General features: G+C 41.8%; 1 protein-coding gene across 2 annotated transcripts in view; it reads right to left on the reverse strand.

Moving 5' to 3' along the window:
- CWF19L2 (CWF19 like cell cycle control factor 2) overlaps positions 1-15,161 on the reverse strand; it is a 128,320-nt gene that overhangs the window by 95,387 nt on the left and 17,772 nt on the right. For both annotated transcript variants that reach the window (XM_075851586.1, XM_075851585.1), the window contains exons 5-6: positions 14,067-14,186; positions 3,179-3,272 (exon numbers count right to left, since the gene is read on the reverse strand). In XM_075851586.1, the coding sequence (XP_075707701.1) occupies positions 3,179-3,272; positions 14,067-14,186 (214 nt within the window). The remainder of the gene's footprint in view (positions 1-3,178; positions 3,273-14,066; positions 14,187-15,161) is intronic.

Consider the following 15,161-nt stretch of genomic DNA (forward strand, 5'->3'; position numbering starts at 1 on the left):
AAACAACAACAGTTTCGATCTTACTTTTACTCATAATTTTTCAGACACAAGTATTGATTTCCTAGATTTAACAATCTGAATAAACAGTGGCCTTTTTACAACTAGGACTCACTTCAAAACGGTTGATGTGAATAGTTATCTCGATTTTTAAAAGCGCACACCACCCACCATGGCTTAAAAATATTCCTTTCGGTCAATACCCAAGAATTAGGAAAAATTGTTCCAATGAATTGTTTTTTGATCAAGAGTGTGGGATTTTAAACCAGAGATTTTTGGAAAAAGGCTTTCCAAGAAGCCTTATTAGGGGTGCAGAGTCAAAAGCCAGGAGTCTGACACAAAATGAATGTATCCAATTGAAGCCTACAGGTACTAAGAATAAATCATATCATGAAGTGGTTAAAACCAACTTTATAACCTCATTCAATAAAGGAAGCAATATTATAACCACCATTCTCAGAAAACATTGGCATATTTTGACAAATGACCCTTTCCTAAAACCCTTGATACCCGTTAAACCTAACATCACATATAGACGGGCTAAAACAATTAAAAATATAATAGCCCCCAGCAAATTGCGCAATATTAAAACGTCAAACCATAGCCTACCATCAGATGTGAAAGGCTCATTTCGTTGCGGTCAAAATAGGTGCCTCTGTTGTAACAATAGTTCTTATGTCATTTATCTACTTCAGTGTACATGTAACCTTCAGTATGTGGGCCGTACCACACAAACATTGAGGAACCGTATTAAACAACATAGGTTCAATGTCAATAAGGGATTTTTAAAACAAAGTGTATCCGGTCACTGCACTTATAAACACAATTGTAAATTTTCAGACATTATGGTTACCCCAATTGAACAGATACCCCCAGATATACCTGATAGATTCATCAGACTCAAGCAGAGGGAGAACTTCTGGATCTATAAATTAGAAACCCTACATCCGAATTGTCTAAATGACCTTACAGAATCTTCTTTAGAATAAAAAAAGATTCATTTTTATTTGTATATCCTCCGTCAATTTTAGCAGAATATCAATCAGGGTATCTTTATTCATCAACGGTAATTTGTTATGTCTCTTTCTTTTTACATATATGGCCGTTCCTCTCTTCTTTTCTTTTTTTATATATATATGGCCGTCTTTAAACATGTGCATTTTTATATATATTTATATATGTTTTATATATCTATAACAATATTTTTTATCCACAATTTTTATCTACATAGATCTAAGATTTCTTATGTGATCAGTCCGTCTATTACTAATGCAATTATGGCCAGTTCTTTTTGTTAAATATAGAAGTTCGTCTTTTAATGTTATATTGCGTAACTTGTCATTTTTATCCATACAAAATATGGGGTACTGCTAATCTCTCATTGTCTAAATGATTCTATATTGCGATCTTTTGTCACTTACCGTCTCTAATATTCTAGTCCCGTTCTGGCTTTCCACTGCTAAGCTCCGCGGTCCTATGCGGTTCAACATGCGGTCCAACGAAGTTTTGTGGTCCTCCACGGCTTACGTAGTTTTTTTCTGTCATTCGGTAACCAAGGACGCTTGACTCAGCAGTTTTTTGTTATTTTATTGCTATATTGTGGTACTTCAAAACAAACATACATTTATAACTAGCTATGTGACTTTATGATTATTTACAGTCATGTGTATATATGATATATAACATTTTGGTCTTTCATTTCTGTTCGTGGAAAATCCCTTAATGACACGGCAGAACGAATCTGACTTAAGGGATATACATGTTTAATACGTAAAACACCTTTGAAGTATCATTGCTATTTCTTTCCCCCTATATGCAAAATCATTATGTATGTATGTTTTAACAGTTACTATAATGTTTTTTTCTTGTGACCTTTAACCTGTTTTTCTGGCGGTCTTTTTCCTTGCCCTGGTGTATAAATAGGCAGGAACCGCACAGTCTGTATTGGCCTGAGGAAGATGCCGGTTCGGTGTCGAAACGCGTAGCCTTGTTGACAATAAAGTCCTTTTATCTACTTTTATCCATTGAGATGGTCGTATAATACCTTTACTCAAGCAGCGCCGTTGGTCCAATTTTCTTCATTTTTCAAATACTCTACAAATATGACATCAAACCCTGTTTTGGCTGTGCTTTGGACCTGGCTGCAGCTTTCCATGCCCTATTGACACCTAAGGTGTCCACCACCCGAGGTGAGCGTAATTGTCACATCCACCGTGATCCTTTACCCTATCCGTTTCTCATTTGGTTTCCTGTGGCGCCGTGTTCCTTTTTTCTAATATTTAGTAACATTTCTACGCTAAGAGAGTGTCCTAAAGATAATCCGCTTATCCTCTCCTGACTTGTCTGAGTAAATGCTTGTATTCCCAGAACTCTTAGAATTTTACGTTGTGCCATTCCTCGGTTATTCCTCCTGGAAATGTATGAATAAATTGGATAACTTGGCATTACTATTCCCCTTGTAAATATGTTGTGATGTTCATACACAGTCTGACAATGACAGCATTGATTGGACAGTGTCAGTTTGTGTCGGGACACATTCCATTGTCAAGATGAATAGGATTACCCATTTATTGATACATTTCCAGGAGGAATAACAGAGGAATAGCAAAACATAGAATTTAAGAAATGGTGCTCCAATACTGTTATTTTATGAGGAATGCAAGCATTTATTAAAACAGACGTGTCAGGAGAGCGGAGAGGTCCTCTTTAAACTATGGAAATTGGCATAGCATCCTAACTATTTTCTTTTACTGTAGGCAAAAAAACTCTTTAGGAATAATGAAGCTAAGCAACAACGTATTTTTCTTTTGTCTTTTTCTATACAGATTTTAATTTTCTTTTTTTCCACACAATTAAAAATAATTCACATTTTTAATTTCCCTGAATAAGAAATTTGCCTTTGACAAATCAGAATTATCCGGATAACTTTATGAAACGTAGTGTGGAGGACATCAGAATAAGACTCCTGATTAATATGCAATGTGCAGAATGGCTGAAGAAAAAAAAAATAAAAAAATACAAAAAAAAGGATGAGAATGCTAATTTAGGATGACAAATGTGAGCGCCACCTCTCCTATGGAGAAGAAATGCCATTTCTATTATTTCAAGGCTCCTGTGGATCTTTAGTGCGACAGTAAAATATACCAACAGACAGCTGAACATTTATGGAAATTGCTTTTACCTTTTTTAACTGAGGTTACATCCCCCTCCTCTGGTGGCAATCCTGAACCGCCGTCCTTCCAGAACGGGTTTAATTCCCTGGCCTGCAGCTTCTCCTGAAATACATAAAAAGACAAGACGTATTGTAAGAAACCTAATAAAAAGAGGAACGCAAGGGAGTCTGCTTGACCCATTTACATCAGATTGTGGAGGTGGCTCTGCACCTATGAGAATGTTCGATACTAAGGACTACAACCCGTTAATAACCCCGATGCTATGGATTAAAAAATAAAATTAGATTTTTGTAGTCACCGTAAAAACTATTTCTCGTTAAATCCATTGGGGGACACAGCAGCATGGGTATATGCTCCTGCCACTAGTAAGCGATACGGTGTACGAAAGAGTCTTCGCTCCGCCCAGGCAGGCCACAACCTTCCCACAGACACTGGCTTATTCAGTTTGTACAATAGCAGTAGGAAAAAAGAAACACAAATATGACTACAGTCCCGGGAAAAAAACCAAACAGAACTACAGGTCCCGGGTGGCTAGGATAAACAAAAAAAATAAAAAAGGGCGGGATCTGCGTTCCCCCAATGAACTAAAAAGAATACATATAGATTTTACGGCGAGTACAAAAATCCTGTTTTCCCGTTAATCATTGTGGGGACACAACACCATGGAGGTCCTAAAGCAATCCCAGAGGGTGGGAAAAAACTAATTAAAAGTACAGCCATGCAACCAGCTTAAAGAGGCTCTGTCACCAGATTTTGCAACCCCTATCTCCTATTGCAGCAGATCGGCGCTGCAATGTAGATAACAGTAACATTTTTTTTTTCTTCAAAAACGAGCATTTTTGGCCAAGTTATGACCATTTTTATATTTATGCAAATGAGCCTTTCTTATGTACAACGTGGCGTGTTTAAAGTTAAGTCCAACTGGGCGTGTTTTATGTATGTACATCTGGGCGTTTTTACTTGTTTTACTAGCTGGGCGTTGTGAATAGAAGTGTATGATGCTGACGAATCAGCATCATCCACTTCTCTTCGTTACCACCCAGCTTCTGGCAGTTCAGACACACAGCGTGTCCTCGCTCATCCGACGCAATGAAGTTCCTGTGGGAGGAAGTGAGTGACGTCACAGCGTGATCTCGCGAGGACACGCTGTGTGTCTGTGCACTGCCAGAAGCTGGGTGGTAACGAAGAGAAGTGGATGATGCTGATTCGTCAGCATCATACACTCCTAGTCACAACGCCCAGCTAGTAAAACAAGTAAAAACGCCCAGATGTAACACACAATACACGCCCAGTTGGACATAACTTTAAACACGCCCAGTTGTACTTAAGAAAGGCTCATTTGCATAAATATAAAAGTGGTCATAACTTGGCCAAAAATGCTAGTTTTTGAAAAAAAAAACATGTTACTGTTATCTACATTGCAGCGCCGATCTGCTGCAATACGAGATAGGGGTTTGAAAATCTGGTGACAGAGTCTCTTTAAAACACAGCTGCCTGCAACACTCTGTGACCAAGACTGCGTAAGAAGAGGCCAAAGAATATATTTGGTAAAAGTTAGTGAAGGTGTGCACAGAAGTCTAACAGCCCTGTAGACCTAAGCAACAGGAGGCACCAATAGCCCTTGGTCAGTAACGCGAAGGGGAGGAACTTTACCCTTGGACTGACCGGTTTTCAAAAACAAACCGGATCCAGCACACAACAGTGGCCCTTGCGTGGCCCTTCAGGAATAACAAAAAAAAATAAGAATTGGAGTGGTGAAAAGACTCAGCGGCAGCCAGATAGATTCAGACTGCTCTTACCAAATCAAGGCAATGTAAAGCCTGTTCCGTCAGATAAGATGGATAGCGGAAAAAAAAAAGACCGGAAAAGACGGAACAGTTGGGAACACCATCTTATCCTTATGGATGACCAAAAAATGTGACTTGCAAGATACGCAGGATAGGATCATATTTACCCTCAGACTTCTTTGGGTGCACGCAGGGTCACCACAGTAACCTCTCACATATAGTGGGATACCGGCACTCTGTCTGCAGAAGCAAAAAATGTAATTTAGGTGACCGGCAGAGAGGGAGAAGCAGAGCAGAGGACTGCCTGATTTCCCGACATCCGCAGGGGGTTGACTAAGACCCCATGCACACGACCATAAAAAATCTCCGTAATTGCGGACTGTAACACGGTCCGCAATTACGGACCCACCCGGTTCTATTGGCCGCGGACACCTTTCCGTATCGCTACGTGTAGGTGTCCGTGCTGTAGAACCGTGCCGGGAATTATGGAGCATGTCCGACTTTACGGGCCATGCTCCCATACTTTGAGGCTGTCAAATGCACCTGTAGCCAAGGAAAGCAAATAAATAAAGCTAAAATAAAAAATAAATATTACACTATGCAACTAACTATTGCAGCAATATGTATAAGGTTTTCGTTCACTTTAAATTCAAATAGTATCACTGCCTGTATGAACGATTAAAATAGTATTTTATTGAGGTAAATCAAAACACTAAAACAAAGGCTAAATGCCCAGAAACTAAACAGGCGTAAGCAGAGTAACCAGAGAGGGGGACACGGAGCAGGTATCACACACCTATGTGCATCTCTAGTGCCAACATGTCACTCCCCCTTCTTGTTTATTATGATATAAGGCCCTAGTCACATATGCCAGTAGAGTTGCGTCCCTACGCGTTTCTGCACCCCCAGTTTACAGAGTGCATCATCAGGGGTCACATTTGTTATTATAGTTAAACACCTAATAGCCGGTGAGCACCTATTGTGTGCTCTACATTCACCCGGCTCATGCACGACACTAGTCAGCTGGTCGCACACGAGCCGGACGAACGCCGGACATAAATAAGTAATGTCCCTCCCACCAAGCGGTGATGCGGCGCCTGGCCAGTCAATCCCCGCATGCAAACGTCAAGACTGATGTCAGAGGCAAGGGGGGAGCCTCCGGACCCGCTAACCAACCACAGGGAGGCAGCGACAGGCGTACCTAGTAACCAGGGATCAATAGGCGGCCATACAAATGTCCACTGTGAGAATAACAGTGGCAGCAGGGTGAGCGTAGAAACTAGATGGCAGATCATTGCCACTATTGCAAATAGGGCAAAATGATCAAAGGGTCAGTGAAAATACACATACGCCCAGCAAAGGGCGGGCCAGAGACCATGAGTACAATTAAAGGGTCTATGCTAATGAGCATCCTCCGCTATAAAAGTCCTCATAGTAAATACAGAGGGCTTAAGATATAAAGAGGAGGGACGTCACATGCCACTACATGGGGGCAAGGGGGGAGGGGACCCTATCAAGAGATCAGCGAAAAAGACAAAAAGTAGTTAGGGGAAGAAGGTGTACGAGATCTGTTCATTAAGACCCGCAGGTTTAATGGTGTGCATGCGGAATATCCATTGTGCCTCTTTTTGTAAGATCCGCTTATCCAAACAACCCCCCTGATCGATGGTCGTATCTGCTCAATGCCCTGAAATTTAAGAGCGGCTGCATCCCCCCGGTGACATTCCCACACATGTCATGCCACCGGAGTATCCTCGCTTCTTCGTATGTCACCAATATAGTCATAATCCTCCTCCTGAATTCTCTGATAGTCTTCCCCACATATTGAAACCCACATCCACAGGTTATGAGGTAAACAATCCCCCTGGTTTTGCAATTGATTAAGGATTTGTTCTCATATATCTTTCCCGTGGTATTACTAGAAAAATTAATTCAGCACAATATGGATTCACAGGCCCTACATGACCCACATTTAAACGTTCCCTTTACGCCATGTGTCAGCCAAGATGTCTGTATGGGTGGCTGCAGATGGCTGTGCACCACCTGATCTCTAATGTTCTTCCCCCTCCTGTATACAGCCAAGGGCATTCTTATGCTGGTCTAAGGACTCCTTGAGGATATCCTCTACGGAGAAATTTGTTTTTCAGATCAGATGCAGCGACCCCAAAGTCAGAGATCATAGAACAATTTCTCCGTGCCCTCAAGTACTGCCCCTTTGGTATCCCCTTCCTCAACGTTGTGGGATGCCAAATCTCCCACCGGAGAACTATGTGAAGGAGATGGGACTCTACTTTACCTCAGAGATTCATTATAGCAAAATTATGTTTCTCGATATCAACATCTTTAAGACGGAGCAAGGATGCATTCAAACCAGCATTTATAGAAAGGACACAGCGACCAACAACCTTCTCCGGTGGGAGAGTTGGCATCCTATAACCGTTGGATGGATGATTAGAAAAGACTTGAAAACCCTTGTGCAATTATGTTAGCACCGCTGTAAACAGTTTTGCTGTTTAGAGGAGCTATAAAACGGACCTTCCTTTGAGCGAATTGAGAATCTGGAGCATTACATTTGTGGGTTTGATTAAACTCTCAAAATGGCTAGAAAAAGAGAGCTTTCATGTGAAACTCGACAGTCTATTCTTGTTCTTAGAAATGAAGGCTATTCCATGCGAGAAATTGCCAAGAAACTGAAGATTTCCTACAACGGTGTGTACTACTCCCTTCAGAGGACAGCACAAACAGGCTCTAACCAGAATAGAAAGAGAAGTGGGAGGCCCCGCTGCACAACTGAGCAACAAGACAAGTACATTAGAGTCTCTAGTGTGAGAAATAGACGCCTCACAGGTCCTCAACTGGCAGCTTCATTAAATAGTACCCGCAAAACGCCAGTGTCAACGTCTACAGTGAAGAGGCGACTCCGGGATGCTGGCCTTCAGGGCAGAGTGGCAAAGAAAAAGCCATATCTGAGACTGGCTAATAAAAGGAAAAGATTAATATGGGCAAAAGCACACAGACATTGGACAGAGGAAGATTGGGAAAAAGTGTTATGGACAGACGAATCGAAGTTTGAGGTGTTTGGATCACACAGAAGAACATTTGTGAGATGCAGAACAACTGAAAAGATGCTGGAAGAGTGCCTGATGCCATCTGTCAAGCATGGTGGAGGTAATGTGATGGTCTGGGGTTGCTTTGGTGCTGGTAAAGTGGGAGATTTGTACAAGGTAAAAGGGATTTTGAATAAGGAAGGCTATCACTCCATTTTGCAACGCCATGCCATACCCTGTGGGCAGCGCTTGATTGGAGCCAATTTCATCCTACAACAGGACAATGACGCAAAGCACACCTCCAAATGATGCAAGAACTATTTAGGGAAGAAGCAGGCAGCTGGTATTCTATCTGTAATGGAGTGGCCAGCGCAGTCACCAGATCTCAACCCCATAGAGCTGTTGTGGGAGCAGCTTGACCTTATGGTACGCAAGAAGTGCCCATCAAGCCAATCCAACATGTGGGAGGGCTTTCTGGAAGCATGGGGTGAAATTTCTCCCGATTACCTCAGCAAATTAACAGCTAGAATGCCAAAGGTCTGCAATGCTGTAATTGCTGCAAATGGAGCATTCTTTGACGAAAGCAAAGTTTGAAGGAGAAAATTATTATTTCAAATAAAAATCATTATTTCTAACCTTGTCAATGTCTTGACAATATTTTCTAGTCATTTTGCAACTCATTTGATAAATATAAGTGTGAGTTTTCATGGAAAACACAAAATCGTCTGGGTGACCCCAAACTTTTGAACGGTAGTGTATATTAAATGGAACGCAAATAGAGATAGAAGAACAAGAAAAGAAGCTGAGTATTCTGGTTACAAGTAAGCGAAGCAGCAGTACTCAATGCCAAGCAGACACTGCAAAAGTAAATAAAATGTTAGGTTGTCTAAAAAGATATAACAAGTGATCCCATTCTAATATTACCCCTCTATAGACCACATCTCGAATACGGGATTCAGTTTGAGATCCCATAAAGTATAAAGGATATAGGTTACTAGATTGTTAGATAGAATTGTTACAGTGAGACAGAAAAATCCGGCTTGTTCCGATTGGGAAAAAATACTCAGAGGTGATTTCTTATCTTATTAAAGGGGTTGTCCAGGCATGGGACGGTTTGTCATACTGATGACCTATTCACAGGATAGGGTTAATGCAGCTCTGCTCCTATTCACTAGAATAGGAGCAGAGCTGCACTACTGCAGGACGGCCGCTATACAGTGGTCGTAGTCTTCTGCTTTCGGCACTGACCACAGCATAACTTGCGGTGCCGAAAGCAGATGATCAGTGCAGGTCCGGGTGCCGGACTATGGCTGGGCGATTAGGACCTAAATCAAAATCACGATTAATTGATCATGTAACCCCGATTATGATTAATGAACGATTATTTAGGCCACACCCCTTTTTGCATAACTCCCCCTAATTACATGCTAAACCATTGAATATTTAGTGAATGGTAGAACAAGGACCTGATGGACAGAGGACAGATACAGTTCAAACCGGGAAAAAATAATCAAAGAACCAGATTTACGCAAGATGACGATTGTTAATTGCACTGAATTTTGGTTTCGTTTTTTTTTCGATTAACTGCCCAGCCCTATGGTCGAACCCCCACTGATCATATACTGATGACCTATCTTGTGGTTAGGCCATCAGTATGAAAAACCGTCCCATGCCTAGAGAACCCCTTTAACATGGATAAATGTGTGTGTGGTTAATACACAGAACTGGCACATGATTTATTGATTCTAAAAACTGTACAACGAACCATGATAAAATATTTAAGGGAGGAGGAAAGGCAAATCAGATATCCATATATGAAAGGGTTCTTTACAGTTAGAGCAGTTAAACTATGGAATGGCAAATACAATGATAACATTAAAAAAGGCTAGATACTTATCTAATGGCATTGAGAGTTATAAATTATTTATAACCAATTGATGTAATTGATCTAAGAGGTTGAATTTGATGGACCTCTATCTTTTTTCAGTCACTATGTAATGATTGTTTTTGGAGTTACATGATGTTTACTTTCCATTTAGCTATAAAGCTAGATTCAGAATTCTGCCAGTTTCCTTTGTCAGGAGAGCAATGCTCAGATTAATTACACAGAGCTAAACTGTGCGGTCACATGACTGACAGCGAGGTGGAGCTAAACTGCTGTCTGTTTCCAAGGACAACCAACAGAATTTGGAAAGCAGCTATTTATAGGAATAAAGAAAACATTATATAATACAAACTGGGTTTAAAAACAGTAAAACAATGTATCAGTAATGCTACTCAAGTGCGACATGTTGTTTTAAAGAGGAATTACACTAGGTTTCTAAGGGTGGTCTGTACACGTAGACGAGGCTTCCAAGTCAAAGTTACTACTACAATCCCTCACTCTTCACACAAACCAAAACTTAGTGATCGATGTGCTTATGACAAAATACACCTCCCGGGCACATATAGAATACTTGATATTCCTTTTTATCCACTGGATAGTGATACGAGACAGTGCATCATGGGAATGGGAGAATAAAATACTAAAAGCTGCCTGTATTTTTTTATGGCTTTACTTTGTAATTTTACTGTCCCTTTAAGAATATAATGTCAATTTATTTAGGTAGATCAAAAAGAATTCATAATTCTAGTTCTAACTCATGGCGATAATGTAGAGCAGATAAATAAACAAAGAAGAATGTTTTTGCTGGGCCAATGATATTCAGGCTGCGTGACGCACGACCTTGAAAGAACCATAGCGAGAGACAAATATTGTCAGCACGAATATTAAAGCTCCTTGGTCACAGAAGCAGCAGAACAGAGAAACGCCAGGGAAGGATAACCCCCAACGCAGCACGCGGGTCATGTTTATATTCAAAGGCAAACAATATTCAGCATCACCGCACGGAATTACACACGGATCATTCTAGAAAGATGAGGGGTAAGCACGAAAGGCGGGAGGGAAAGACATTAATGTATTAAATAGAATTAAAGGGACTGTCCTATTAGAGCATGAGGATGTCCCATAGGAGGGGGTCGATGAGACTATGAGCCAGACTTAATTTCCATGCACTGCAACGGGTGCCATGTAATGAGCAGATGCTCGCAGCTTCCCTGGGCTGATTGCTGAGGGTTAGAGAATAAGCGTCACTGATGAGGTCACAGAAGGCACGAAAGCAAAAGAAACTGGCGCAGGCACACGGAAATATTTTCAAAGTACATTGCATTGTTTTTTGTTTTGTTAAAGGGGATGTCCCATAATCATTTATCACTTACCCACAGGATAGGTGATAAAAGTCTGATGGGTGGGGGTCCGACCGATGGACCCCATCAATACGAAGAACGGGTCCCCGAGTGTCCTATGTGAATGGAGCAGTACTGCAAATGCTCGGCCACAGTTCCATTTACTTTCCATGTTGCACAATGGAATGAAAAAGGTGAGGGATCAGTGGCGCTCCTCCGAGGCTATACGTGGAATGAAGTGGTGTTGGTTGCAGGCTGCCACCCACTGCAGTCCCTCGGTGGTAGATTCCTTCGTACCAGGGACGGAGCAAATGGAGAATAAATCAATAGGAATAAAGCAGTATAGCATCAGGTATCGGCGCCAGGCTCGGGAGGACAAGGAAACGAGTTGACAAGTCAATGATCGTCAGGTGACCTGATGAAGGGACCAGTTCGGTCCAGAAACGCGTTGTCGTTCAAATAAATGATTACATTGATCATTCACCTGTCAACGCGTTTCCTTGTCCTCCCGAACCTGGCGCCTATACCTGATGCTACACTGCTTTGTTCCTGTTGATTTATTCTCCATTTACTTTCCATGGGGCTGGCACTGTGAGCAGGCAAATTAAAGCAATTATCATTAGAAAAAGGAGTATTTGCCTACTGCGCTGTGCACCCACGATCACCCTACCCCACATCTTGTAGATTACCTAAACCAAAGAACTCTGTCGGGTCATCGATGCTCTTCAAAGTGGTTGCCTGCTTTGGACAATCGCTACTTGTTAGAAGGGTCCCTTAATATCAAGCAAATCACAAAGTTTACCCTCCTACTAGGACACTTAGCGATCAGCTGTAATCTGTGGGGAAACCTGGCAGTAAGTGTTGAATTTCCCTGCAGTGCCAGCACAGAAGAAATAGGGCATTACACAGTGTTCATTCATATCAATGGGTTGTCTGTATAAACGCAGGACAGGACAGGTCCTCCAGAGCAAGAGACGCTCTTTATAACCATCTGCACTCTAGTCAAGAAATGAGGATCCTGAACAGGGGATCCCACTCTATTAACTCAGAATTCCCTAATAGGGGGTATGAAAATAGGTTTACTAAACTAGACAACACCTTTAGGTTGCTGAGTAGATGGTCTAGAGGACTGGCAAAGTGAAAACAAGCTCAGCTTTTCTCTTAGACAGTTTTGATAAATGAGGCCCATGTATAGTAACAATAAGGTAGTCACAGCCACGCCTCTACTATCAATCACCATAATCGTGATCACAAATCAAAGCAGCTAATATCATCCATATACACAGTCAGGTGTATGAAAAGGTTTCAGGAGCTGGAGATCGTTACATAAGTTGAAAAAGTCACAGTTCCATCAAGTTCAACCTTTCTCAATAAATTACCCGTCATTCATTGCTTGATTAATTATAACCTTCAGTGCCATATGTCAGTAAATAATCATCTAGCCTTTTTTTAAATGCTGACATAGTATCTGCCATCACTACCTCTTGGGGTAGGGCATTCCATAGCTTGACCACTCTAACTGTAAAGAACCCTTTCCTATATTGATGTCTGAAACATCTTTCTTCCTCCCGCAATGGATGTTCCCTGCTCCTTTGTAGAGTCCTTGGAAGGAACAGATCATGTGCTAGTTCTCTGTATTGACCACACAAATATTTATACATGTTAATAAGATCCCCTCTAAGATGTCCTTTTTCCAAGCTGAACGAGCCTAATTTTCTAGAATTTCACTGTAAGCGACACCTCCCGTCCCATTTAATAATCTAGTTGCCTTTGAACCCTCTCCAGTTCTACTATATCCTTTTTACAATGTGGAGCCCAAAACTGAATTCCATATTCAAGATGTGGCCTTACAAGGGATTTATAGAAGGGTAATATTACATTTGAATCATGGATGTTTAATCTCTCTTTTTATACACCCTAAAATCCTATTTGCTTTTGCAGCTGCTGCTTGACATTGAGTGCTGCTTAGCTTATTTGTTACCAGAATACCCAGGTCCTTCTCTTGTTCCATTATCCCCAGTTTTATTCCATTTAATGCATATGAATTACTGCTATTATTGCATCCTAGGCGCATTCATGAACATTAAATTTCATCTGCCATGTTTTTATATATGATATAAGAGATAAAGTATTGGGGGCGGCTAGTGTGCCCAGCTTTTCATCAATAAATCCCCACATTCTAGAACTAGCCATATTTGTTGTTCAGGACTCTAGGTGACAATCCATTTGGGAGCGATAATGGCGGCCACATTGGTGGTCACCGAGTGCTCCAACAAACAGATAACTAAGAAATTACTAAACTGAGTTTCTAATTATATAAACAAAAAAAAAAAGGACTTTTAGTGAGTTGTTTTTTTCGAGGTACAGCTCTTTTCTGTGATGGGTGGAGCCCCACCCCCCAAATTTCACATCTAGTTCTTGCCTCGGAAAAAACAAACCATCTACACACTAGGGCCTTATTCAGGCGAAAGTGTAATATGCCTGTGTGACGGCTGCTGAAACAACGGCCGTCACAGGGACCTATATAATTCAATGTGGCTGTTCACACGGCTGTTGTTTGAACGGACAGGGTGAAGCGTCTTTGAGAATACAGGACATGTCCTATTATTTTACACTTCACGCATCGCTCCCTAGACTCTAGTCTATGAGGGGATGCGTGATATCGCGTCCGGCAGAGCACAGATGCACCTCAGACGTGAAAAAACTGCAGTTTTTCACGTCCGAGATGCGAAATGCCCGTGTGAATCTAGCCTAACACCATAATCCATAAATTTGCAAGTAGAAATTTACAATGCAATTACACAGTCCACGCTCTTTCAGATGAACGACTCTGTTACCTTTTCTACAGCTTCGGCTTGTTCACGCTCCACTGTTTTTTCTTTCTGTCTTTCGGCTCTTAATGCGGCTGTTGATGTCGCTTTCAAAGACATAAAGTCTAAGGTCATCCACTCATCCCTCTGAAATGGAAACACGGGTTCGTTTAGCATTACAAAACAGAGACAATCTCTGGTCTTTTGGGTAAAAAGCTTCAGCGGACCACACGAAAAACTGTCAGGTACCTAAGTGGCTGGCGAGTCAGCAGGACATTGCATGCATCTTAAGCTCCATACGTCACACATACATATCAGATATAAACCACATACAATAGGGAAAAATGGAGCATAGTGCAAAAAAATATCCAGACATCAGACTGTGAGTAGGTCAGTAACTCTCCCTCCACACATCCACAAAGCCATCACATATGAAAGCGGTTCTCCAGGCAGGGGGTGTTGTTTTCATACTGATGACCTATCCACAGGATAGGATCAGACACCTGGACCCCGCATCGGTCAGCTGTACCAGCTGCTTCGGGGCCCCAGAAGCTATGCAGGAATCGGTGCCGGAAGCAGAGGGCTCTGACCACTGTATAGCGGCCGTGCTGCAGCTGTGTTCTTATTCAAGTGAATAGGGGCAGAGCTGCAGTAACCCAGCACGTCCGGTATACAGTGACCGGAGAAATCTGCTTCCGGCACTGACCCCTGCATAGCTTCCGGTACAGCTGATCAGTGCGGGGTCCGGGTGTCGAACCCCCACCGATCATATACTAATGACCTATCCTGTGGATAAGTCATCAGTATGAAATACCGTCCATGCCCGGACAACCCCTTTAACTATGGCCAAATATTTAGTATTCGTGTACTATTCGTAAAGTATCAAAAACAGAAAAGAACCAGCGATAACATGTTTGGTTGGCGATATATTATCACTGGCAGGACCTCTGCGGAGGAGATGAACAACACAGCAGCCATTTAAACAGGACCGGTCAACTCTCCCAACTCTCTACATCAAAGCGCCTATCAGATTAGGTAGGAGATCGGGACGTTATAAACTGCTCCCCACCTCCACCAGGCAAAAATGGAAGCGATCAGCAGAAAATGAACCCCTGTTTTCTC

Source organism: Rhinoderma darwinii, chromosome 2 (assembly GCF_050947455.1).
Source record: "Rhinoderma darwinii isolate aRhiDar2 chromosome 2, aRhiDar2.hap1, whole genome shotgun sequence".
Classification (NCBI taxonomy): Eukaryota; Metazoa; Chordata; class Amphibia; order Anura; family Rhinodermatidae; genus Rhinoderma; species Rhinoderma darwinii.